Source organism: Esox lucius, chromosome 24, assembly GCF_011004845.1.
Source record: "Esox lucius isolate fEsoLuc1 chromosome 24, fEsoLuc1.pri, whole genome shotgun sequence".
In the NCBI taxonomy this organism is placed as follows: Eukaryota; Metazoa; Chordata; class Actinopteri; order Esociformes; family Esocidae; genus Esox; species Esox lucius.
The window spans coordinates 24211649-24239449 of NC_047592.1; the positions used below are offsets into that span (position 1 = coordinate 24211649).

Consider the following 27801-nt stretch of genomic DNA (forward strand, 5'->3'; position numbering starts at 1 on the left):
CATCCGGAACCTTCCCTGACATGTATATTATTACCACAGACTATCATTAAAGAGTGTGGTCTAGACTAGAAAAGACACATACACACACTTTCTCTCTCTCTGTGTAACCCACAGTAACCTCTCTGTCTGACTCTGGACCCCTGAGACAGACATTTGGTTGGCCCGGTGGTTGACCAATCAATTATCAGCGAACCCACCTAACTTGCATCACTCCCAGCCAATGACAGCTCTCCATCCCGACCACTGCCCCGAACCTTGCATCACATCTAGCCAATAACAGAGCGGGTCCGCGGGCCCCCACGCCCAATAGCATAAGCCGAATGGCTTCCAAACTAGACCACATTGTTATGACTGGGGCTGGGCTGGGCCAGACACACAGACACACTGTTATTTAAACTTCAGAACTTCTCCTCCTCTCTCCTCTCTACTCCTCTCCTCTCCCCACCTCTCCTCTCCCCACCTCTCCTCTCTACTCCTCTCATCTCCCCACCTCTCCTCTCCCCACCTCTCCTCTCTACTCCTCTCCTCTCCCCACCTCTCCTCTCCCCGCCTCTCCTCTCCCCACCTCTCCTCTCTACTCCTCTCCTCTCCCCACCTCTCCTCTCCCCGCCTCTCCTCTCCCCACCTCTCCTCTCTACTCCTCTTCTCTCCCCACCTCTCCTCTCCCCACCTCTCCTCTCTACTCCTCTCCTCTCTACTCCTCTCCTCTCTACTCCTCTCCCCACCTCTCCTCTCTACTCCTCTCCTCTCCCCACCTCTCCTCTCTACTCCTCTCCTCTCCCCACCTCTCCTCTCTACTCCTCTCCTCTCTACTCCTCTCCTCTCCCCACCTCTCCTCTCCCCACCTCTCCTCTCTACTCCTCTCTCTTATATGCTCCTCTCTTCATTTATTTCTTGGTTATTTTCTCTTGTAAACTTCTCTCTCAATTAGGTTCTCCTCTCTCGCCACTGCGTTTGAGTCTGTGTGTGTGTGTGTGTCTGTGTGTGTGTGTGTGTCTGTGTGTGTGTCTGTGTGTCTGTGTGTGTGTGTGTGGGGGGGGGGTACTAATCTGTAACTGCTTGCTACTGTGTAAGGGAGCATCAGTACACAGCACCCTTTGACAGGCCGATCAATATCGAGCCCTCTGCTTAACACAACGCTTCCCTATACACACACACACAGTCACACGCACAGTCACACACACACACTGTCACACAGTCACACACACACATACACTTACACACACCCACCCCTGTATGAACCTGACTGTAAGGACTGCAGATGATGGATTGAAGACTACTCACTGTACACCCGTTTTCCCTCTCACCCCCTCTCCCCCGCCAGTCCTCTCTGTCCTCCCGTCACTCCCCCTATCTCCCTGCTCTGCTCTCCTCACGCCCCCCCACCTTCTCTCCCTCTCAGCAGGTCTGTCATGGCAACGCTGCAGGCGGCGCTGGAAATACAACACCAGACTAGAGCCTGTCAGGAGGAGAGGATGGAAGGAGGAGAGGAGGACCAAAGGAGACGGGGAAGAGAAAGCCGGCGGAGCTGAAAGGATAGGGGAGGCTGGGGGGGGGGGTGAACGAGAGTCGGACAGAGGGAGCGGGTGGAGACGGCGGGGGGCGGGGGGGGGCAGTGATGGAGTGGAATATAAAAGCAAACCCAGACTGGACTGAACTACCACCTCAGGTGCAACATCTGATGCAGCACAACAGACTCACAGTGGAGGAGAGACAGAAGGAGAGAGAGAAGGAGAGAGAGAGAAGGAGAGAGAGAGAAGGAGAGACAGAAGGAGAGAGAGAAGGAGAGAGAGAGAAGGAGAGAGAGAGAAGGAGAGACAGAAGGAGAGAGAGAGAAGGAGAGACAGAAGGAGAGAGAGAAGGAGAGAGAAGGAGAGAGAGAAGGAGAGAGAGGAGAGAAAGAACGACAGAAATAACAGAGACGGAATCAGAACATTTAAAAAAAATTAAGAATTGAAAAGATGGACAGAGAAAAGACAAGGAAAAAAGGACAGAGGAAGAAAAAGAGAGACAGAAAAAAGAGAACAATTGTGTCCTTGGTGCGTGTGAGAACATCCATTCCACTGGGCTACTGTGTCAAGTCTGACTGTCTCGTTTTGCTCTGCGCCGAGGCTCTCGCTTGAAAGCACGCACACGCACACACACACACACACACACACACACACACACTGACGTTTATATCTCGATATCTATCTAACAGGACCTTATTCGGGACTGTAATTAATTAGTAAATACTACCTTGGCTATAAACCACATTGTCCAGTGGAAAGATATGTACCATATGTGTCTGTGTGTGTGTGTGTTTACGGCAGGAATTATGTTGATAATGTAGCCTCCTGTGCAATGTTGTGTTGATAACAAAATCTATTCAATTTTCACTTATAGGGCCTTATTTGCATGTGAAGGGGTATTGCCAAAGCATGTTGAAAATAAAAGGGCGCTAAATAATAAAAAGAAATAGCAAGAGCGGAGAAAGAAATCAGGAATCAAGTAAAAACAACAAAAGACATTTCGAAGGGATAAAAGCATCACAAATGCTATGTTATTAACTATGTGCAGTGTTGCAACAGTCTGCAAATAATTACAAGTATGAATGACAAGGGAAAATAGGTAGAGGCACACTCTGCTTGTTTACAATCAACTAGTTGCCCTTTTTCCCATGGCAACAGGTCACAACCCCCCCCCCCCCACTTCCCGTTCCTCACGCTCATCTCTGCTTCGGCCTAATTTTCTAAAACTACAACACCGCTTCCAAAATGGCAGCCTACTTCCCATTTTAAAGTGCACTACTTTGGACCTGCGATGCGGCGTAGGGGACGGCGGTCCATTTGGGAGGCGCCCACAGGAAATCCTCCCAACATGGCTGGGAGAAAACAGTTTCTCCACGCCTGATAACGAAAAGTCTGCCTTCCGCATCCTGACGAGCAACGCCTGTGTTCGCCTGACCCCAGGCACACAAGCGCGCGTGTGTGCGTGTGCGCGTGCGTTTTGCTATGACTCAGTGTGGCTCTGTTTGTGTACAGCTGAAGGTGTGGGTGTTTGTCTGGAAATAACGTTGTTCTGCCAGGGAGTTTGTGTGTTTTGAGGCCTGCTTCGGCGCGCGCGTCACCCAACCCCCCCCTCCCCCAACTCCACCCCCTCTCCCAGAATCCAGTCGCCAAGACTGTCTGCCTCCTGCTGTCTGTCTCTGTCTCTCTCCCCGCCCCCTCTGGTAGGCACACACACACACACTCCCTCACTCCCTCCTGCTCTCTTCCTCCAGTGAACTCCAGACTGCTAAAAGAGAACAGCTCATATTTAATTCTGTCACTTTACCTCTCGGCCTGACGGGAGAAGCCGGGGAGAACAGGGAGGAGGAGAGGGAGGAGGGGAGGGAGGGGGAGAGGGAGGAGGGGGAGGGAGGAGGGGAGGATGGGGAGAGTTTGCGAGCTGAGTGGCGAGGGAGTGAGAGAAAGGAACAGAGAGGGGAAATAGAGAGAAAGAGGGAAAGGGAGTGAGGGAGGGAGATAAAGAGATTGAAAGGGGGAGATAGAGAGAGAGAGAGAGAGAGAGAATAAACAAGGGACACAGAGAAGAAAGAGGAAGAAGAATACAACAGCAGGTACATTTAATCAACCGAGGCACAACACTGAAGGTGTGTGTGTGTGTGTGTGTGTGTGTGTGAGAGAGGGAGAGATATGGCCGCAGCACTTTCATTTTCCTCTGAAAAAGACTGTTGGCGATATGAGTCCACATGCACCGCTGTGTTAACTGTCAAGCCCCTTCCTTCCTTCCTTCCTTCCTTCCTTGGCTCTCACACACAAACACACACACTATAAGGACCCAAGCTGACAGCGGCTTATGTCCAGCCCCCAAACACACACACACACATTAGGAATATTCTGGCACATTTTTTCTCTCTGTCTCTCAAATGGGCTTTATTGGGAAACATGCGTCTACATTGCCAAAAGCAAGTGGAATGTAAGACAAAAAAAATCTAAAAACAACGAACAATAATCTCTCTTTTCCTCGCTCGTCCTTTCGCTGTTTCCTGTCCTCCCCTCCTCCAACCCACGGACCCCCTCCCCCGTATCCCAAACGGCTCCCTGGGCCCTCCACTCCTTTTAACCCCACGGGTGGCGGCAGTCAGAACTAGTGCACTCCACTCAGGGGACAGCCAGAGAGCCTCGGAGGAAGGACAAAGAGAAAGAAAGAGAGAGACTGAGAGGTGGGGAGGTGGGAGTGAGAGAGGAGGGAGGAGAGAGGAGAGAGGAGGGAGGAGAGAGAGAGAGAGAGAGGAGGGAGGAGAGAGGAGAGAGGAGGGAGGAGAGAGGAGAGAGGAGGGGGAGGAGAGAGGAGGGAGGGAGAGAGGAGGGAGGGAGAGAGGAGGGGGAGGAGAGAGGAGAGAGGGAGAGAGGAGGGGGAGGAGAGAGGAGGGAGGGAGAGAGGAGGGGGAGGAGAGAGGTTGTGGCTAGTTTAGGTCAAGGATATTTGAGAATGACTGTACACACTTTTTACACACACACACACACACATATATATATATATATAAAACGTGCGTATGTAGCAGCATGTGTGTTTACATTGTGTGTGTGTGTGTGTCTCTGGAGTCTGACTACGGTTTTGCTGACTCATGTAAAGTATGGAAAAAACACGGCGGTACATTCACAACGAAAACACACACAATTACACAAACACAAACACACACACACACACTCACACATACACACCCACACAGACGTTTGTCATCAACCACCACCCAGCACAACACAGTCCACCTGTGTTACCACTCACACACACACGTACGCACAAACGCTGCTACGCATTCCTGTGGGGTGTAAATAACAGACATAGAAAAATACTCACCAGAATGAGCACATAGCAGGCATACATCAAAATGTTTCTCTGTGTGTTTGTGTGTGTTTGTGTGTGTGTGTTGCTCCCTGCCCACAGCTGCACAGCCCCAAGCCAGGGAAAGGACAGTCAAGAGAAAAAAGAGAGAAAGAGAGGGTGGAAGAGTGAGAGGGAGAGAGAGAGTAAACACTTTTGTGCCATATTAGCTGCAAAATGTGTTGCTTCCTGCTCTACCCGGATGACAGTCAACGGGACAACCAACCAGGACAATAACATTACAAAATGTTTCTTTCCCACTATTAGCCAACCAACCAGGACAATAACATTACAAAATGTTTCTTTACAACTATTAGCCAACCAACCAGGACAATAACATTACAAAATGTTTCTTTCCCACTATTAGCCAACCAACCAGGACAATAACATTACAAAATGTTTCTTTCCCACTATTAGCCAACCAACCAGGACAATAACATTACAAAATGTTTCTTTACAACTATTAGCCAACCAACCAGGACAATAACATTACAAAATGTTTCTTTCCCACTATTAGCCAACCAACCAGGACAATAACATTACAAAATGTTTCTTTACAACTATTAGCCAACCAACCAGGACAATAACATTACAAAATGTTTCTTTACAACTATTAGCCAACCAACCAGGACAATAACATTACAAAATGTTTCTTTCCCACTATTAGCCAACCAACCAGGACAATAACATTACAAAATGTTTCTTTCCCACTATTAGCCAACCAACCAGGACAATAACATTACAAATGTTTCTTTACAACTATTAGCCAACCAACCCGGACAATAACATTACAAAATGTTTCTTTACAACTATTAGCCAACCAACCAGGACAATAACATTACAAAATGTTTCTTTCCCACTATTAGCCAACCAACCAGGACAATAACATTACAAAATGTTTCTTTCCCACTATTAGCCAACCAACCAGGACAATAACATTACAAAATGTTTCTTTACAACTATTAGCCAACCAACCAGGGCAATAACATTACAAAATGTTTCTTTCCCACTATTAGCCAACCAACAGGACAATAACATTACAAAATGTTTCTTTACAACTATTAGCCAACCAACCAGGACAATAACATTACAAAATGTTTCTTTACAACTATTAGCCAACCAACCAGGCCAATAACATTACAACCTGCTTCTTTATGACTGTTGAAAAATCTACCAGGCCAGTAACATTACAACCTTAATACTTTACAACCTGCTTCTAACCAACTATTAACCAGCCGGTACAACAACATTACAACCTGCTTCTTTCCAAATATTAACCAACAAGGAAAATAACATTACAACCTGTGTCTTTCTGTGTCAGTGTTTGCTTTGGCAATGTCTGTAGTGACACTGATGCCAATAAAGCCTACAGAATCGAAGTGAGAGAGTTTCTTTTAACACTTTTGTCACATATTATGCCTTATTTACTGTCCATGTGCTTTTGCAATGTAAACAGTTGTTTCCCTATGCCAATGAAGCCTTTACATTGAAATTGAAAAGAGACAAAGAGAGACAAGCAGAAGAGACTGTCAGTACAGGGAATCTTTACTCACCTCAGTGTGTGTAGGTGGAAAGAGAGACAGAGAAAGAAAGAGAGGCCTTTCCATAGTTTGGCTGTGTGTGTGTGTTTGTGTGTGTGTGTTTGTGTGTGTGTGTGTGTTTGTGGGGGTGGAGGGGGTGTTAGGGAGGGGAATCCCTCTCGAGTCAACAAATACGAGAAAGCTGCTTTTGCCAGGAAATCCCTGACTTGCTTTGCTGAGTTCACAGAGAACAGAACAGAACAGGGTTTTACAAAACTGTGCGCGTGTGTCTCCGCGTGCACGCGCTTGCTTGCTACATGTGAGCGTGGATGATTGAGTGCCTAATATGTTCGCTGTCATGTGGGAGTCCTCGTTGCCTGACAAATACCTTGTGGTGTGCTTTCTAGGGTGTTTACATTGCATGTGAAGGCGATGTTTAAATTGTGTCGCAGCGTGTTTGACTTTGTTGATTAACAGAAACGTGAATAGTGTGTGTGTGTGTTTGCGCGCGTCCGAGATCGCATGCTCGCATTTGTGTATTGAAATGTGTTGACGTGCGTAAGTGTGTGTGTGTGTTTGTTCTGTGTGTGTTAGATTGGACTTCAAAGTGCCGCGGCGGCATTCTGTCTCCTGCAGCAGAAACTCTTTCAGGCAGAGAGGATGGTGTTTTTGAAGCTCCTCACCCCCTTTTCTCTCTCTCTATCCATCCTCTTCCAACCCCCCTGTGCCTCCCCCTCTCATCTCCTCCCCCACCCAGTAGCACTCTTTCAGCGCTCCAATAAAGCATAATGAATTTTGGAAAAGAGGGGAGGGGAGGCGAGGAGGGAGAGATGGTGGGGGGGGTGGCCTCTTGGCAGGGTGAGTAAGCGCTAAAGGGGCCCCTTATTTAAGCTCTTCTCACGCGCACACGCCTCCTTACAAAAACACCTCACTCTCAAAAAAAAATCCTCTTTAACCCCTTGTCCGTTCCCTCTCCCCTTCGCTCTCTCCCACCTTCCCTCCATCCCTTCCTGCGCCCTGTCTCTCTCCGGCAGTTTGCCCTATCCAACCATCGGGGGAAGTAGTTAAGGGTGAACGTAGCAGATATGGAATCAGGCCCGGTGGTAAGTGGGCCGGGGATATCGGCGGTTTGGAACGCGGCCCTGACATCCCACACGTGTACATTAAACGCACACTGACAACTGTGGCAGCTCAATAAGTGTGTAGGCCTACACTATGGCAGGCGCTCCAGACTGCGCCCTATCCCCTACATAGCGCACTACTTTAGGCCTGAGCTGGAGGGCACTAAACGGGGAATAGGGTGCTGGTTTGGTAGGACGACAGTCACCCCGGTTGAGGTGGCGCCACAGCGAAGGAAGTGATTCCTCCACTGCTTGTTCCTTCCTACATAATTCATCCAACCCCCCCTCGCTCTTCCATTCCTGACGCTCCATTTCTTCATCCTAACCCCCCCCCTCCCTGACTCCTCTTGTTCTCCTCTTCTCCACTCCTTTCCGTTCTTTTAGAACAGCAGGGGGGCCTCCATCTTGCCTCTAAGTAACCCTCCCGCACCCCCCTTTGCAACTTCTCCCCCCGCTCCTCCTGTCCTCTCTTCCCTTTTTCGTGTCCTCAATAACCTTGCCTCCTTTCTGTGAACTGTAGTTCTGCCGACGGCAATGCTTCGTGACGAAGTAACGCACCGCGTAAGACAACCTGGCAGCTTTTCCATCCAGGCCTGGACCGGGAGAGGTGATACAGCAGCAGCAGGCTCGGGCCATATGATGCATCCCCCCCCAGAACAGACTGGGACCCAATCCTAATGGACAACCATTAGGGACAGACAAACACTACTAGTATAATAGCACAACAACCCAATGCATTAAAGTCCCTGAACAGCAGGGACAGCACAGAAGTGGACACTCTTACACCCTGGTCTGTGCTCGCGGGTCTTAGGAGGAAGTTCTCCAACCCATAATGGTGCAAGTTAAAGTGACAGTGCAGACATCTTTCTCACCCCCACTTAATGCCTTAACCAGGAAGCATAACCAGACTTTCAGGTCTTTACCAACTCAGGAAGTAGAATCAGCCAACCATTCACCTTTAAAGTAATGCCCAATGACATGTCACAACAACAGTGAGTGGCACTGAAAAACTGTGAACCACCACTACATACTGCACCAAGGAAGGAGAGCCAGCCAATCACCCTTCTGACAATGAGGGAATACACCCAGCTAGTCAGTATTGTGTAACCAGGAAGCAGAATCCTCCAATCCTGTCTCTAGATTCCAAGAAGTTGAATCAGCCAGTAATCTCCTTACATACTGCAACCAGTAAGTAGAATCAACTAGTCCTGACTCACCTCTCTACAGTGTTGCTGCCCCATGCCTGCTGCTGCCGCCTGTTGCATTGCCGCTCTCTGTTGCATCCTCTGTTGCAGTATATGGGCGTGGTTCGCCGTGACCGAGGATACTCCGGCTGTGCCGCCATGCTGCATTCCCCTATAGCCAGCCATTGGGTTCGGGGGGCCGACCTGTCCCGGGCCCAAAGTGGGTCCGCCCCCACCCGCCATTTTCTGTTGCTGCCCTTGAGGGTCCAGGTCAAAATGGCGAAGGGGCTTGGTGTTGGTGAAAGAATATGGAGGTTCTTGATGTGGGACTCCACCGGCGCCTGGTTTGGACATGGATGGGTGTTGACCCAGTTGGGCGTTCGTCTGGAGCTGCTGACTGTTTGATTGTTGCTGCTGCTGTTGCTGTTGTTGCTGCTGCTGCATGAGTAGCTTGAGGCTGCTCGGTTGACCAGCCGTCATGGCTTTGTAAAGCTGACTGGACATGTTGCTATTGGGTCCCGACCCGTTCGGGGTGTTGTACGGATGGGGTTGTTGGGTTTGGGGTTGGTTCTGGGCCTGCTGAGCCTGTGACTGGAGCGACGGACTTTGGTGAGGCTTGTCGGTCCGGTAGGGGGGCGATGGCCTCGTGGTGCCCGACGTTGACGCGCCTCCACTGGGCAAGTAGTTGGCTTGTGACCCTTGGGTGTTGGATAAAGTGCTGGAAGTGCTGGTGCTCCCTCCAGGTAGGAGGGTGCTCGGAGGGCTAAAAGGGGGTTGAGCCAGGACTGGACTAGCTAGCTTCTCGGGGCGGTAGGGCGGGGAAGGCCCCGCGGATGAAGCTGGGGCCAGGCTGGAGATGGACATCGAACCCTGGGGGCTTTGAATGCTTCCTGCTGGGCTGAATGGTTGTTGGTGAAGCGGCGAGGAGCTGGGGAGATTGGAGAGTTTCTGGCCACCCCAGGGTGAGCCTTGCTGGGTTAGGGGAGGCATTGAGGCCTGGCTCTGGGGTTGGTTCTGGGTCTGTGAGATAAGGGTGTTGGAGGAAAGATGTTTGTTGGAGTTGGATGCCATTTGCTGGAGCTGTTGGGCATGCCATGTAGACACTGGTCGAGAGGAAAGGGCGGCGGATAGCATTGGAGATCGAGCTTGGTTCTGGGACGAAGAGGAATGGTGCGGGGAAGCTGAGAGAGGTGAGGGAACGGGTTTGGAGGGATGGGGGATGGAGTAGGGTGCTCCTGCTGGGCTCGGGCCTACTTGGGGAGAACCAGCCTGGGGAAAGCCTGGGGAGCGGGTTAAGTGGCTCTCCAGGTGAGAGGTGGGTCTCTGTGGGGAGCGTTTAGGGGAATGCGGGTGGATGTATCCCGGCCCTGGATTCTGATCCTCTTTATTCCCCAATATCTTGTCAAGATCCAACTCCTGCAGAGAAGGATCCGGGTTATTGGTCAACTCGTCCAGGATGTCCTGGAGCTCCTGCTCGACCGATGGGGCAGACGATGAGCTTCCATTAGGGTGAAAATGTCCACCACCTCCCCCTGGACTCGCCTTAGGGGGGATGGAGTAAGGTGAACCCAGACCATTGTTGCCATTCCCCAGCCTGTTGCTTTCCAGAGATCCCTGGCTTCCTGGGCCTCCATGTCCTCCGGGACTTGGCCCTCCAGAGTAAGGGCTTTGTTGGAAGGTGGCACCCATGGCAAGGGTCACGTCCTCAAGGCAGAGTCGCTTGGCTGGCCCCCCTGGCCCCTGGGCCATTGAGGTACCGTCTGAGGTACCGTTCACTCCCAGACCAGGACCGTTACCGGGCCCTTGGCCCTGCCGTAAGCCCCCCTGGTGGGCCCCCTCGGTCGCAGTCAGCCTCCTCCTCAGTGATCCAGACAGCTGGAGGGAAGAGAGATAGAGAGGGAGAGAGAGAGGAGAGGTGGTGAATATCACATAGAATTACCAAGCACAATGACTGTTATAAGAGAGTCCTTAATCTACCACACACACACACACGCACGCACACACACACTCTGCTGTATTATTAGTATTCAACTCTGCTCTCTACTTTTTTCTTATACTGCAGCTGCATGCATACTGGTGCCAGAAGTCGGATCCGTTGGCTCTTTTGTGTGTGTGTGTGTGTGTGTGCGAGTGCATCGCTGCCAGAGGATCACTGACTGAGAATCCTGTTTCTATTAAGAGCAGGGTAAGTGCACCTATTAAGCCCACAAAAAAATACATTTAGACATTTCTAATATACACAAGTCTAAGTGTAGGTACAAATAAAGATCAGTCAGTAAAAGTTTAACCAATTTACTTTACCATGTCTACCATTCACCATTTCTTCATGTCAGGTAGAGATATTTCATTAAATATGTGAAAAGTCTAGACTAGGCATAATGAGTACCAAATGTCCCCTATAAACCCATGGGTGCTACAAATAAGCCCAAGACCAGATTCAGTGTTAAAAATGTAAATGTTCCTATATTTAAAAGTCATAAAATGACATTCAGTTAGAAAATTCTAAATACCTGAATTATTCCAATTGAAAAAAAAGAAATCCCTGAGAAATGCACATTAAGAATGTAGGACACATCCTAAACTTCTACTTGACATTTGCAAATATTACATTTTAATGGTCATCAATATACAATACCAGGTATTTCTTTGTTTTTACTACGGTCTAACAGTCTTGAAGGAGACCTATGTCATATGAGACATATGCTGAGTACTTGTTGGAAGCTTTTCCATCACTCTACGTTTGGGTGATTATGGAGTCCAGATCATCTGATGCAGCATCATCACTATCCTTCTTGGTCAAATAGCCCTTACATATTGAAAAACAAATGATCCCACTATGCGCAAACCACCTGGGATGGCATGACTTTGCAGAATTCTGGTGGTGGTGCATTGAATTCTGAATAAATCACAGACAGTGTAACTAGAAAAGCATCCCCACACCATCACACCTCCTCCATTCTTCACAATGGGAACTACACATGCAGAGATCATCCGTTCACCCACTCTGTAAATTTAAAATTTAGACTCATCAGACCAAAGGACACATTTATCGACTTTCTTGGCCAAGGCCAGACTTTTCTTATAATTGTTATGCTTCAGTAGTGGTGTCTTTGCAGCAATTCAACTTTATTCATGCAGTAGCAAGACCATCATCTCTGATTAGATGATGTTGACAAGAGTCTATCACTTGAACTCTTAAAGCATTTATTTGGCCTGCCATCCAATTTCTGAGGCTAGTAACACTAATGAACATGCAGCTGAGATAACACTGGGTATTCCTTGATTGTGGTGGTCCTCATGAGAGCCATTTTCATAATGCTTGATGGATTTTGCAACTGTACTTGAAGAAACTTTCAAAGGTCTTGAAATATCCTACAATTTTGACTGACCTTCATGTCTTAAAGTAATGACGGACTGTCATTTATCTTTGCTTATTTGAGCTATTCACATAATATGGACTAATACAATATAGACACAAATACACTTATAACACAGCACACTTGAAATGCATTCCAGATGACTACCTAATGAAGCTGGTTGAGAGAATTCGAAGAGTGTACAATGCTGTAATCAAGGCAAAGGGTGGCTACTTTGAAGAATCTACAGAAATGTGCTTTGGTCTGTTTAAGCACTTTTTTCATGTGTAATATCATAGTTTTGATGTATTCCCTATTATTCTATAATGCGGAAAATAAAATACCTGTGCGTCATTTGACTGGTACAGTATATTAAAAATCTATTAAGCATTAACATATTGAACAGAGGTTTCATAGGGTATTTGTCACTAGCATCAGTTAAGTAGAAAATGCTTAGCTAGCAGGCGCTACTTGGCAGTAAACAAACTCCACATGCACAGGTAGCCAGCCATATCAATGCTGCTAATGTTCACCATTACACCACTCAGCCGTGCACTGGAGATGAATGGTTTATTTGTGGGCTTAAATGGTACATGGGCTTAATAGGTAGGCTTACCTTACACAGTCAGAGAGATCAACACCCTCAATAACCCCTGTCTTCCCCCTTCAGCTTCACCCCAAAACCCGTGCAGCCCCCTCCCACCTTATAAGGATTAAGACACCCTCTCTACACCCTTTCCCAAAACACCCTCAAACCCCCTCCCCACCCAAAAGCTCCTTATTGGGATTCTATGGAAAGTGGTTCACAAACATTATGCAGGGATGCAGAATAACAGAATGCTTTTCATCTAATTCCATTGTCAGCTCATGCTATTCCAGTTTGGTGGTTTTTAAATAAGATGCTTTCTTTTCAGGACAACATGCTGCGTGAAGTGGCTTTTCGAAAGGGATGCGAGTGGCTACAAGTGTCCGGGAGAATTCTGGAGCCAGAGCGCTGGATACTTCTAATGTTTGCGGTGACCACCAACATTCCTGGTGAACGATTTAGCCAAAAGACTGTTGAAGGTTGAATCACTTGACAAAGCCAAAGTAGAGAGAGGCATGAAGAGAGAAAGAGAGAGGATAAGAGAGAGAGAGAAATAGAGAACGGATGCTAAAGACAGGTGAGGGAAAGAGAAAGGGAGGCGATGGAGAGAAATGCAATGGAGACCTTGTCAGCGGCCCCTTTCAAGTGCACTTCCTTTGACCATAGTCCTATGGGCTCTTGTTGGAGAGTAGTGCACTACATTTGACCATAGTCCTATGGGCTCTTGTTGGAGAGTAGTGCACTACATTTGACCATAGTCCTATGGGCTCTTGTTGGAGAGTAGTGCACTACATTTGACCATAGTCCTATGGGCTCTTGTTGGAGAGTAGTGCACTACATTTGACCATAGTCCTATGGGCTCTTGTTGGAGAGTAGTGCACTACATTTGACCATAGTCCTATGGGCTCTTGTTGGAGAGTAGTGCACTAACCAGGGAACAGAGTGTTATTTGGGCCTCATCCAAGCATGCGTTCTTTGGATCTTAACCCGTCCCGGCAGTACGACAGGAGAGAGAAAGAGAGGGGGAAAGAGAGAGAAATAAAAGAGAAAAGCTATTTTATCGGAACGCCGGACCGCAGAGAGTGAATGGGAGGAATAACTCATGGAGGCATTCTGGAGAGCAAGGAATGCATCCACAGCCTCGCACTCCTCCTCCTCCTCTCACTCCTCCTCTCTCGGTCTCTCTCCTCTGTTTCTTCCCTCCTCCCCCTGAGTGTTCTCTTTCTACCTCAGCCTGTCTTTCTTTTCATTCTCACTCTCTTTTGACTGGGTCAAGAGAGGAGGACCTAAAAATATTCACCCCATTCTGTCACGCAGCCCCGTCACCCGAGCCGTGCTATGGGGCATTTACATGGCATGCATCACCCACAATGCCGCTTTTCTGTTCCCAACCATCAACAGTGGGAATGGGAGATGACACCAGTGCAGTTCTATATAGCGACACAGCGTTTTCCGATATATATCGCATTACTCTGACAATATTGTAGTATATTTTAGACAATAATGTAGTACTACGTTTGTGCTACGTGGCTGTACCTGAACCAAAAACCCCAGGATTTATTTCCCTTCACAGCTTGTTCTGCGTCGTCTTTATAAAACAGGGAGCCAATTTGTTTTTGCCGCGCATTTATTTCCATGACCGGCCATGGCTGTCTTTTGTCCCTCTGCTGTGGACATCTGGTAAAAAAACATGTTTGGAGCATTGAATCGCAACAAAAGGACACCATGTGATTTTGATACATACGAAATCATAACAATCGCAATATGTATCGTAGGGGCACCAAAGGATCGCGGTGTAAGGTCTGTGGCCATAGCAACCTCAAATCAGGACCCCCCCCCCAATACAACTACACAAAGAAAACTCACTAGCGACAGAACACTATGGGAACAGGTGCAGGGTGTGTGAACATTTGTGTTCAGTTTAATCCTGCATGCTGTATTGACACTATACTGCTGTCATACTGTATATCTGATTGGCCAATAGGCTACTAACTGAACGATGAATAGTGCCTGATAACACTAAACTGTTGAAGTAGGCCAATGGCACCCGGAACACAACATTAACACAATAAAAGACTCGCTCTTTTTTCCCCTCTTGCCATCTAGCTCTCTTCAGCTTCTCTTGTGTTTCCCTCTCTGAATCTCTCCGTTTCCTCTCTCTCTCTCCCCCGTTTCCTCCCTTTCTCTTTCTGAAACAATAGGGCCGTCCTGACACACACACAAACTGTATGGCCAATTATGTCTGCTTCTCTCACACACACATAGGAGCTAATCGATGTTGATTTCACCACGAGTAAACATATCAATAGAACTGCATTGACTGCTAGGCTCTCTCTCTCTCTCTCTCTCCGTCCCTGCCTCTAGATAAGGTAATGGAGGATTGGATGGTTGGGTGGAGAGAGAGAGTGAGGAAGACAAAGGGGAGTTTTCTCATTGTGTAGCAATCAGGTTTGGACACATTATGACTGACATCACAATCTGTCAACAGACAGAGAGAGAGGGGGAGGAGAGAAATAGAGGGGAGAGAGAGGGGGAGGAGAGAAATGGAGGGAGAGAGAGACGGTGAGACAGAGAAAGAGGGAGGTGAGGGAGGAAGACATTGTGTAATTATGGATGCATATTCCCTTTCTGTCATCACTCCAGGAGTGCCGATACTAAGGCAGTGGTGAGTATCCATTACCATTCCACAGTGTGTGTGTGTGTGTATTGATTGTGTGTTTAGATTAGATAGCTCCGCACAATGGATGATAAAACCCACTCTAAATGGCAGAGGGAGAGGGATGAGATATGGCCGACAGAGAGAAAGACAATGGAAAAACAAGAGACAATGAAGGAATATGTTTGAGGGAGGAAGACCTTTTTACAGAGAACGACGGACCCGGGCAGGTGAACCCCAGTGGGGCCTTTTTTTTTTAGGAGCGCTACACTTATCCGATATAATAGACATTTGGCAATACAGGGATGATGTCAGTACACACACACACACACACACACAAACGCATCTCTGAATGTTGAATGACCACCCATAGAGGGAAACTGCAAACTATCGCGCAACACAGGACCGCACACAAGGGCATCACGCGTCTTTACACACACACACACGCCTTGACAGAACAACACATGTTTGCACCTATCAGGACCACACACAAGGGCATCACGCGTCTTTACACACACACACACACACGCCGTGACAGAACAACACATGTTTGCACCTATCAGGCGGTGGGTGGTTTGGTTTTGACCCCAGCCTCATAAATATATGACATAGGACACCTCCCCTTACCCTTCTGAAGGACGGTGGGTGAGAGTGTGTGTGTGTGTGTGTGTGTCTGTGTGTCTGTGTGTGTGAGCGCAGCTCTATGAATCACACACAGTACTGGCCAGCCTGTCAGCAAGGCTTGTATCCCAACTGGCCCCATATTCTCTAGTCCAGTGGCCTATAAAGGTACTTTGTCCTGTTTAGGGGATAGTGCCCCATTCAGGAAGCCTCCCAAGCCATGGGACACGGTCAGAAGGAGCACCAAGCTCAGAACAAGCTCTCTCTCTCTGGGTCTCTCACTCTTTGCTCTCTCCATTCGTGTAACAGGGTGTCAGTCATCATTAGTCATCCTATTGTTTCTTCCTTAATCACCAGCTCTGACAGCAACAACACTGTCACTCACGCTACACCGCTGCGCTCTTCAGTCCCCCCCGGAACCCGTTTCCCCCCCGTGGGGAAACGGCGGCGTTACACTGTCGCCCTCTATGCTAAACCCTTGGCGTCCCCTTGGCACCAAGTGCTTTACAAACACTTGCCAACAATGTGTTATTGCCACGACGACAATATGTTATCGCCACTGCAATAATGCCTTCGAAAACGCTTACATCAGCCAGTCTATGTTACTGTAGGCCAAGTCAGGCTGTTGGAAGACTGGTATTAGGGTATTTGGTGGTCTTGCTAACTGATACTGGGGTATTATGTGGTCTTGCTAACTGATACTGGGGTATTTGGTGGTCTTGCTAACTGATACTGGGGTATTTGGTGGTCTTGCTAACTGATACTGGGGTATTTGGTGGTCTTGCTAACTGATACTGGGGTATTTAAGGATTATTGCTAAGTGTTAGTGGGTATTTTGGCAGTCTTGCTAACTGGTGTTGGGGTACTTGGTGGTCTTGCCAACTGGTTTTGGGTTATTTGGTGGTCTTGCTAACTGGTACTAATCGAGGGTCTTTTTAACTGGTACCGGGGTATTGGGGGTTTGCTAACTGGTACCGGGGTATTGGGGGTTTGCTAACTGGTACCGGGGTATTGGGGGTTTGCTAACTGGTACTAATCGAGGGTCTTGCTAACTGGTACCGGGGTATTGGGGGTTTGCTAACTGGTACTAATCGAGGGTCTTGCTAACTGGTACCGGGGTATTGGGGGTTTGCTAACTGGTACTAATCGAGGGTCTTGCTAACTGGTACCGGGGTATTGGGGGTTTGCTAACTGGTACTAATCGAGGGTCTTGCTAACTGGTACCGGGGTATTGGGGGTTTGCTAAGCTCCCAGGGCTAACCGGTTCATTTAAGAGAGATTAGGAAGTATTTAGCATCTAGTTATCAGTGTAACAGTTAGGATGGATCCTAGTTCTGGGCCAGTCTAAGGGGATCTGCAGTAATCCTTTAGGGAGGGGTCCCTCTGTGTGGTAGCAGAATAACATGTAAGCAGATTCGCCCTGTTTTAACCTCAGACAGAACAACACAGAATGATCATCCCTCACAAGGATCAGTGACGGTGATTAGAGAGCATGAAGCTTGTAGCAGGGTCAGGGCCAATTCCATTTCAATTTCAGTCAAATCGAGAAGTACACCGAAATCCCAATTATTTTCAATGCTCTCCAATGAGAAGAATACACACACACACACACACACACACACACACATATTTCCAGACAATTAGATCTACGTCTTAATTCTATGCACATTTAAGAACATATTTTATAGTGCTTTAACGCATTCTAATAAGCCATTGGTCAACTTTGAATTCACAGCCAGTTAACATCTGTTTTGGAGGGTTGTATGCAAACCTGCATATTATCTGCTTTATTGGTCATAATCCATAAATGTAACATATAATCTGAAATGGTACTTAGTTGCGTATATTAGCAGAGCTGCCACAATGAGCCTCCAGGGAGCATTTAGAAACCCCACTAACCAAACAACGGTTTTTAGACATTTAGCTGCATACAAACGCCAAAAAATCAGATTCTGTTTATGAGCATTGTTAGACAAGCAGAAACCCAGATTCCGACACATTTTCCAATAAAAAAAAAGACTAAAGAATATAGAAAAATGTAAAAACCTTATGACCTTTAAAGTCCACAGTGGGAATCAGGCTTTTCAATCATTCCGAGTGCATGTCACTCTTCCCCAACACAGTTTTCACACAGATGTTTTGGCTAAAGTGTAGTCATTTCTTCCTCCACAACTACAATATTGGTGCAAACTCCACATTTGCACTTTTTTGAGTAAATCTTTTTTGATCTAGTTGTTTTGTGTGGGAGGGTGTTCGGTAAAAATAGTTAGAAGCAATCTTTTAGCATGCGAATGACTGATGCCTCCCACTGTCTTTGACTGGCATCATTTCTAAGAGAGCAGTCTCAGTGTCATTTTGTTACCAGCCTCTGAAGCTTCTTGTCCTTCTCTGGATGGGAGTGGTTTCAGATGCCCACTAGGGGGCACGCTTTCCTGGGGTTTAAAGATAACCCAGGACCCCAGGTCAGTTAGAGGGAACATTGCCCTTCGTAGGGAGCAATTCAGATGGGAAATCAAATTACAGTCCTGACTATGTGGTCAAAAGACCCCATGACCCTGATAGTAAGAGTAGGTGTGTTAACCCTAGTGTCCTTGCTAAACGTCCAATTTGGCCCTCATATCATCTTGGGCACCTGATCATTTCCAGCTTCCAATTATCTCATTATTCCCTCTCCTCCACGAGTAGCTAAAATGTACATACTAATTACTGTACAGCACTAATAGGTACTGAAATAAAATCTCCATAAGAACTCTACTAAACCACGGTTTACAAAAGTAAACTGTGGGTGTTGCTAGAACTACACATGTCATTTTCATCTTCTGTTAAAGACACGTAGCGTTGATGAGGAGATCATTAACTAAAGGGATAATAATGTACCTAATGTAATTATTGAGACATAGTTTACAGTCTGAAAGAAAACACAGGGAAAATTGCAGCACATAGCCATGTTTGATGTCTTACAAAGTAAGAGTTTCACGTATAAGCCATCAAAAAGTTCCGATAAAATCTAGTGTAACGAAGGGATGGAGAAAAGCCCTCCCTCGAAACAGCCCCAAGTGACTGTGAATTTTTCCAACTCAGTTCCAAGGCGGACGTTAAGCGTGGCGTGACGTTACCCTGTGGCTGGTGAAATAAGGACGTTTAGTCATTCGACCGGACGTATCCCCAGTCTGCACGGAATCTATTCTGACAGTTGGGTTATCTTTTTAGGTCTCAGACAGGATAAAGTGGATTAGACCTAGATGGAGAGGGTGGCCTACACCCCGGCGAGGGCTCCGCCCCCTCCCACCTACACCCCGGCGTGGGCTCCGCCCCCTCCCACCTACACCCCGGCGTGGGCTCCGCCCCCTCCCACCTACACCCCGGCGTGGGCTCCGCCCCCTCCCACCTACACCCCGGCGTGGGCTCCGCCCCCTCCCACCTACACCCCGGCGTGGGCTCCGCCCCCTCCCACCTACACCCTGGCTTGGGCTCCGCCCCCTCCCACCTACACCCCGGCGTGGGCTCCGCCCCCACCCACCTTCACCCCGGCGTGGGCTCCGCCCCCACCCACCTACACCCCAGTGAGTTTTTCACCTCCGCCTGTATGTCTTCTTTGCCCGCCCTCCATCTCCCTCACGCGACCCCCCCCCCCCCCGTGTCCCTAACCTCTAGTCTAGCTTCTAATCCCTGAAGAGATTTACACGTCTTCTCTGTCTGTAATTCGCTAACAATTTGCCACAGATTTACCACCAATTTACCACCGATTTAGAAGCAATATGCTACTAATTACTGCCGTTTCTCCTGCCGCTGTACTGTTTCTTTGAGCGGCTGACGTGGCGTCTTGATTTACGAGCGCCGAGCAGACGGGTCTTTTCAACATCTCGTCCTCCGCGCAGCAATCCTGTTGTACTTCAACGTCGCGCTGTCTCAACCATCCTCGTCGTCGTCGCATTAGCATACTGAGAAAGCTGATGAGGTTTTCTGGAGGAAGTGACACAGTGGGGGACGTTTAAAACGGCCCCACTGATAGAGGGAATCATTTATCTAAACAAGGGCTTATCTCTGAGCTGGGGGGGCTGGTCTGGGGACAGCCCCTCCCTGTTCCTAATGACCAAATCTGTTAGGCTCTAAAAGGCAACGCTGACCCTTGATCAGCGGCCGTACTCTTCCGGAGGCATTTTAGTGACGCAAGCGGACACAGGTCTTTCCGGAGAGGCGGTTCACGTTGAAACCCCGCCCCCCCGTTAGTCCGCAGGCGAGTCTGTGAGTGTGAGCAGGAGCCAGGCCGTTATGTCATATCCTACTACTTAGTGACGGGGGTTAGTGTGTGAGTGTGAGCAGGAGCCAGGCCGTTATGTCATATCCTACTACTTAGTGACGGGGGTTAGTGTGTGTGTCCTTAGTCATACTATGCAGAGTGGCTTTAAAGAGCTGCCCTTGTTTCCAATGGGTTCACTTTTGTCTCTCTCTCTCTCTCTCTCTCTCTCTCTCTCTCTCTCTCTCTCACTCTCTCTCTCTCACTCTCTCACTCTCTCACTCTCTCTTCGCCACACTGAACGTTAGGAAACAGAGGGATTTTCAGGAGTAATTCTCTCGGCTTGTTCGTCGGGGTCTCTCCATCAAGCTGGAGCACTACAGAACAGACTCAAGAGGAGTGGAACACAGAAAGGAATGCTCGTGGGACAGGTCACACTGACTGTTAGTCGAGGTGGAACCAAATTGCGTAGAAGCATTTGAAGGGAAACAAACATGACGCTTCCTCCTAGTTAAATCCTTGATTCTGGTAAACTACAGTCCCTTGTGTTCATCCACAGGATATGGGCATATAGATCTATTTAAAGTAGACCGGTGTGTATAGAACCCAGACCATATTGATCTATTTAAAGTAGACCGGTGTGTATAGAACCCAGATTGTATAGATCTAGTTAAAGTAGACCAGTGTGTATAGAACCCAGATCGTATAGATCTATTTAAAGTAGACCGGTGTGTATAGAACCCAGACCATATTGATCTATTTAAAGTAGACCGGTGTGTATAAAACCCAGATTGTATAGATCTATTTAAAGTAGACCGGTGTGTATAGAACCCAGATTGTATAGATCTAGTTAAAGTAGACCAGTGTGTATAGAACCCAGATCGTATAGATCTATTTAAAGTAGACCGGTGTGTATAGAACCCAGATCGTATAGATCTAGTTAAAGTAGACCGGTGTGTATAGAACCCAGATAGTATAGATCTAGTTAAAGTAGACCAGTGTGTATAGAACCCAGATCGTATAGATCTAGTTAAAGTAGACTGGTGTGTATAGACCCCAGATCGTATTGATCTAATTAAAGTAGACCGGTGTGTATAGAACCCAGATCGTATAGATCTAGTTAAAGTAGACCGGTGTGTATAGAACCCAGATCGTATAGATCTAGTTCAAGTAGACCGGTGTGTATAGAACCCAGATCGTATAGATCTAGTTAAAGTAGACCGGTGTGTATAGAACCCAGATCGTATAGATCTAGTTAAAGTAGACCGGTGTGTATAGAACCCAGATCGTACAGATCTATTTAAAGTAGACCGGTGTGTATAGAACCCAGATCGTACAGATCTATTCACAGTCGACCGGTGTGTATAGAACCCAGATTGTATAGATCTAGTTAAAGTAGACCGGTGTGTATAGAACCCAGATCGTATAGATCTAGTTAAAGTAGACCAGTGTGTATAGAACCCAGATCGTATAGATCTATTTAAAGTAGACTGGTGTGTATAGAACCCAGATCGTACAGATCTATTCACAGTAGACCGGTGTGTATAGAACCCAGATCGTACAGATCTATTTAAAGTAGACCGGTGTGTATAGAACCCAGATCGTATAGATCTATTTAAAGTAGACCAGTGTGTATAGAACCCAGATCGTACAGATCTATTCACAGTCGACCGGTGTGTATAGAACCCAGATCGTACAGATCTATTCACAGTCGACCGGTGTGTATAGAACCCAGATCGTACAGATCTATTTAAAGTAGACCGGTGTGTATAGAACCCAGATCGTACAGATCTACTTAAAGTAGACCAGTGTGTATAGAACCCAGATCGTATAGATCTATTCACAGTAGACCAGTGTGTATAGAACCCAGATCGTCTCAAGCATCAATGATAAATAGGGGCTGAGCTCTGTACTGTCTAGTAGCTGAATGCCTTCAGCCCTTGCTGTCTGTGTGTGCGAGCGTGCGTGCGTGCGTGTGTGGGTGCATGTGTGTATGTAACATGCTCTGTAATCAGTGTTGTCATGTTATATCTTCTCCTCCTGAAGGCTGCTGTTGACCTTTTGCTAACGGCACAATGTCTCTGTTTCCTCTCTCACTCTATCTCTCACTCTCTTTCTATGTGTCTCTCTTTCTGTGTGTCTTTTGCTTTGTCTCTCTCTCTCCCGTGTGTACGGGTGTGTTTGTGTCTCTGTTTGTGACACTGCGGTATCTGTTTTACAGCACTGGGGTTTTCACTTGGTTTGTGACATTCTCTTTCCCACATCTGTTTACTCTAGAAATCTCAGCAGAAACATTGTGCGTGTGTGTGTGTGTGTGTGTCTGTCTGAGGTTGGATGATGACACATCAGAAGTAGATGCTTTCATGAAGGGAATCTCCTGTATCCACCCACTGACACACACGCACACACACAAACACACACACACACAAAGGCGTAGACACCGACAAGACACACACAAACACACACTCACACATATACAACACACAGCCAAATGCCTGAGGTCTGAATCGTTATTCTTGCTGCTAAAAGAATGTCAATGAACTTCCAGAAAGCAGATGGCGGTACTTAGCATGGTTAGCTTAGCCATGCTTTATGAATCAATCAGTGGGGAATCACATATAGCTAGGGAGTATCATTGCCTACCCTAGCCTAGCTTCATGCATTAGTCAATGGGAAAACACTATAACAATAGAGTGTTGTAGCCTACCCTAGTATAGCTTCATGCATTAGTCAATGGGAAAACACATAACTATAGAGTGTTGTAGCCAACCCTAGTATAGCTTCATGCATTAGTCAATGGGAAAACACATAACTATAGAGTGTTGTAGCCAACCCTAGTATAGCTTCATGCATTAGTCAATGGGAAAACACATAACTATAAAGTGTTGGAGCCAACCCTAGTATAGCTTCATGCATTAGTCAATGGGAAAACACATAACTATAAAGTGTTGGAGCCAACCCTAGCCTAGCTTTACACATTAGTCAATGGGAAAACTCATAACTAGAGTGTTGTACTCCGCCCTAGACTAGCTTCATGCATTAGTAAATGGCAAAACACATAAGAGTATCGTAGCCTACCCAAGCATAGCTTCATGAATAAGTCAAAGGGGAAACAACGATAAAATGTAATGCCCAAGCCTAGCTTTATGAATTAGTCGTTGGACTAGACAGTACATGTACCTAGTGTTAGCTAAGTTAGCCTAAGTTAGAACATATGACTAGCCTATAATACCCAACCCTAGTTAATCTAGCTTTATGAATTAGTCAATAGGAGAACAGAAAGTGGCCATATACACCTAGCAGCTGGAGGCTAGGACTAAATTAGCGCCAGTGCTAGTCTCACAGGACTTACCCAGCTGTGTCTCACGCTGAATGTGAGTCACTAGCTAGTTAATACATCAACACACACACATAAGCACTTTATCAATGCACACTGTGTCACACAGATTCAGGAACCCACGCACGCGCAAGTACACGCACTCTCCTTCGGTCTCTTCTCCGTTTTGTCCTTCTACATTTCTTCCTGGCTTTAATGTTCCCTTCCATACAGATTTTTTCCCATGATTTCCAGTCTCCCTCCCCCTCTCCCTCAGAATACATTAAGTCGAGGGTGAGGAGATAGAATTCAGAATTCCTTGTCCCCTGGTGCAAGTTAAACAGGTATTAAAGACTTCGCTCTCTCTCTGGTAAAGTGGATCTGTCCATCTGATCGCTAACAACCAAAGTAAAGATGTTTTACAATGAATGCCACTTTCTCTGGAGGACCATTAAATAAATCTACTGATAGGAATATCAGCCAGTGTTTAACTATGACAAATGTACTAAACAGAGGGGTTTAATCCCTTTCCTAGGGGTGTGTATGTGTGTGTGTGTGTGTGTGTGTCAGTATTTTCTATTAAACATTCTATCGACATTTAATACCTGCGAGAGAAACTTTATGGATGGAGAGATGGCAGAGAGAGAAGAATATTACTGGCTGAGTGACGTCGCTTCCCCTCCTCCTCTCATGCCCTTTTTCTGTCCTCCACATATCCCTCTCCCTGACCCCTGACCTTTGGTCCTGTGGGGTTGCACAAATGTATCTGTTTGGTCTGTCTACACACACACACACACACACAAGCATTTGCACAGAGACATACAATTTAAAGCAGAGAAAAGAAAGTTGGATGGACGTATTACTTAGGCAACATGAACGGGCTCAGATACCATCTATCCATACCAATGGGGGGGGGGGGGCAGAGAGAGAAAGATGGAGGGACAGCGACAATAAAAGAACAGGTGAATTTAATGGATATAATGAGATGGAGAGAGTAAGAAAGAGGGAGAGTAAGAAAGAGAGAGAGTAAGAAAGAGGGAGAGTAAGTAAGAGGGAGAGTAAGAAAGAGAGAGAGTAAGAAAGAGGGAGAGAATAAGAAAGAGAGGGGTAGAAAGGACAGAGACTGAAAAGAGCAATGATAGAAAGCGAGTGAGTGAGAGAAAGAGAGAGAACAGACACTGTATTCATTTCAGGGCTGTCAGCTGTGAGGGAAGAATCAATGCTATAAAGGCCTGAATGAAGCCCGACAGACAAAATGGAGGGGGAGGGAGGGCGCGATGCAGGGGGGGTTGATGGGTGAGGCAGCGGTGCTAGGCAGAGGCGCCGGAATTGTTTCTCAAAAGCGGCACACGCATGCACGCACGCTCACACACACACACGCACACACACTTCAAACATAAACAGTCGTACCGTAATGAGATCGCTAGGAGAATTGCTGGCAAGAAATGGACATCCCTCCGCTTCGTTGCCACAGCAGTGTGAGAAGGCGACCGCCACATCGAAGGCCTAGTTCACGGCAGCGGGCGTTCCCCAAGCCCGACGGACGGAACCACCTGACCGGAGCCCGTTTAAATAGCCGCGTCTCCCGCTCGGCCGCGGCATGTTTCGGACGTCATAACGACCTGCTGACGTGGGGCCAGGTGGACACATGACGCGCTGTCCAGTCAAAGGTCGGGGGGTCGGGGGGGGCTTCTAACTGGGGAGTGTGTGTTGGCCGTTTTACAGTAAGCCACTTCCCCCGCCACTAGCGCCGGGAACGCAGAAAGGAATCGGACTTGCTTCCTCCGACCCTCCCTCCCTCTAAAGGTTTAATGGGGGATTACGTGGCCACAGCAGACTCATTGTTACTGTAATAAAATAAATGGTCTTTTAAAGAGAGTGAGGGGGAGAGAAATAAAGGGGGAGAAAGAGAGGGGGAGAGAGAGAAATAAAGGGGGAGAAAGAGAGGGGGATATAGAGAGAAAGGAATAAATAAAGGGGGAGAAAGAGGGGGTGGAGAGAGAGAAATAAATAAAGGGGGAGAAAGAGGGGGTGGAGAGAGAGAGAGGGAGAGAGGAAGGGAGAGTACCCAAAGGAAGGCCAAAGCTTGGAACAGATTAAATGCTACCTTCTGTAGCGACACACACACACAAAGACAAACGCGCAAACACACGCTAAGCAAACGTTATGCATTAACATATACATCACCAACACACAGTTTAGTTCCTCTCCCCCTCCCTCCCTCCCTCCCTCCCTCTCTCTCTCTCTCTCTCTCTCTCTCTCTCTCTCTCTCTCCCTCCCTCCCTCCCTCCCTCTCCCTCCATCCCTCTCTCTCTCTCTCTCTCTCCCTCTCCCTCCCTCTCTCTCTCCCCCTCTCTCTCTCTCTCCCTCTCTCCCTCTCCCTCTCCCTCTCCCTCTCTCTCACTCTCTCTCTCCCCCTCTCTCTCTCTCTCACTCTCTCTCCCCCTCTCTCTCACTCTCTCTCCCCCTCTCTCTCACTCTCTCTCCCCCTCTCTATCTCTCTCTCTCTCTCTCCCTCTCCCTCTCCCTCCCTCTCTCCCTCTCTCTCTCCCCCTCTCTCTCCCTCTCTCTCTCTCTCTCTCTCTATCTCTATCTCCCTCTCTCTCTCTCTCCCTCTCTCCCTCTCTCTCTCCCCCTCTCTCTGTCTCTCTCTCACTAGCCTTAAAAAACCTCAACTGTACGGCCGATCTCTGCAAGGACACGTGATGAAGCAAAACTCGGCGGAACGCGCGGATGGGAGCCACACAGAGGTCTGCTCGGTCGGGTCACGGGGTCGGGGGGGGGGGGCGGCCCTTGCAGAACAGACAGGATGTTCGGTCACACGGCGTCCTGATCAACCCGTGTGTGCACTAGGATAGTGGGATATTTTGTGGGCGCGTATGTGTTATAATGTAGGAGCGAGTCTTTGTTTCAAGCGGGCTAAATTACACATTAGAGGAAGTCCCCCTCCCCACCCCCCGTCCCTCTCCTTAAACATTGCTTGCTCTGATGATATGGCCATTGTCTATGCTTTCCTTCCAGGCAGACAGACATACAGACAGACAGGCAGACCGGCCAGCCGCTCTCTTTCATTAACTCCATTGCTCTTGCTCTCATTGTCTCTCTCTCTTCCCCCATCTCCCTCCAGGTTGAGGGACAACCCATAATACGGGAGTTCTACAGGTTGCCCGGGCGATGAAGGAAAATCCCCTCCACCATAATGGACTCCATTCATGCCATTGAGACGGAGAGTGGGGAGGGGGCGGGGCTGTGTGGGGGGGGGGGGGGTGTACTGTATACTATCAACCACAGCCAACCGAAATATACAAAACGATGAGGGGGGGGGCAGAGGGAGGAGGGGAGGGTAGGGAAAGACAGAGAGAAAGAAAGAAAAGAGAGAGGGGGATGTAGATTCCTCATTAGCTGTTTATGTAACTGGTTGGTGTGTTGTTATGGTGATTGTTAAAGAGGCAGTTCAACATTTTTGGGAATGGAGCACCATACATACCTCCACTGAAGTAGGTGAACACTGGTATCTGTGCCAGTATGAAAGGAGTCGTTTTGGACGCCGGTGCGAACTAGCTGATTGAGTGAAGGTCTACGTGAACAGCTAGCCCCATAGTTCACGTCATTGTGCTAGCTGAAATCATGAACTTCCCATTTCCACTCCCTTCAAATTGCAAGGAGACACCCACCCCCCCCCCCCCCCCCCCCCCCTTAGTTCATCTGATTACAGTGAAGTACGTAAAGGGCCTCATTGCCGAAATCCTCAACTATCCCTTTAAATGTGGATTATGTTTGCTCAGTGTTTGGTTGCTGCTAGTCTGAGAACTCGTTTAGGAAGTAAGTAAGTCAACCCTCCATAAGTCAGTCCCTGTCCCATTGTTCATATCTCTGTCTCACTCTCTGTCTGTCTGTCTGTCTCTCTGTCTGTCTGTCTCTGTCTGTCTGTCTCACCCTCTGTCTGTCTCTGTCTCCCTCTCTGTCTGTCTCTCTCTCACTCTCTGTCTGTCTGTCTCTGGCTCTGTCTCACTCTCTGTCTGTCTCACCATCTGTCTGTCTCTCTGTCTGTCTCTGTCTGTCTGTCTCACCCTCTGTCTGTCTCTGTCTCACTCTCTGTCTGTCTGTCTCTGTCTCACTCTCTGTCTGTCTGTCTCACCCTCTGTCTCGCTGTTTCTGTCTTTCTGTAGGCTTGTATCTCTCTCTCTCTGTTGGTCTGTCTCTCTCTCTCGACCTACAGTCTTTAATCTCTTCAGACCAGTAAACCCACAACCTCCCATTTAACTGCTGTGACGGTGAGTGACGCAGAGTCACTCTAGATGTCCCATTTTAAACGTTTTGGCTCAACATTCGTTT

General features: G+C 47.8%; 1 protein-coding gene across 1 annotated transcript in view; it reads right to left on the reverse strand.

Moving 5' to 3' along the window:
* Positions 1-27801, reverse strand: part of si:ch73-211e3.1 (neurogenic protein mastermind) — a 64361-nt gene that overhangs the window by 14455 nt on the left and 22105 nt on the right. Inside the window, exon 2 of the mRNA XM_020043575.2 lies at positions 8728-10569. Coding sequence (XP_019899134.1) covers positions 8728-10569 — 1842 coding nt within the window. The remainder of the gene's footprint in view (positions 1-8727; positions 10570-27801) is intronic.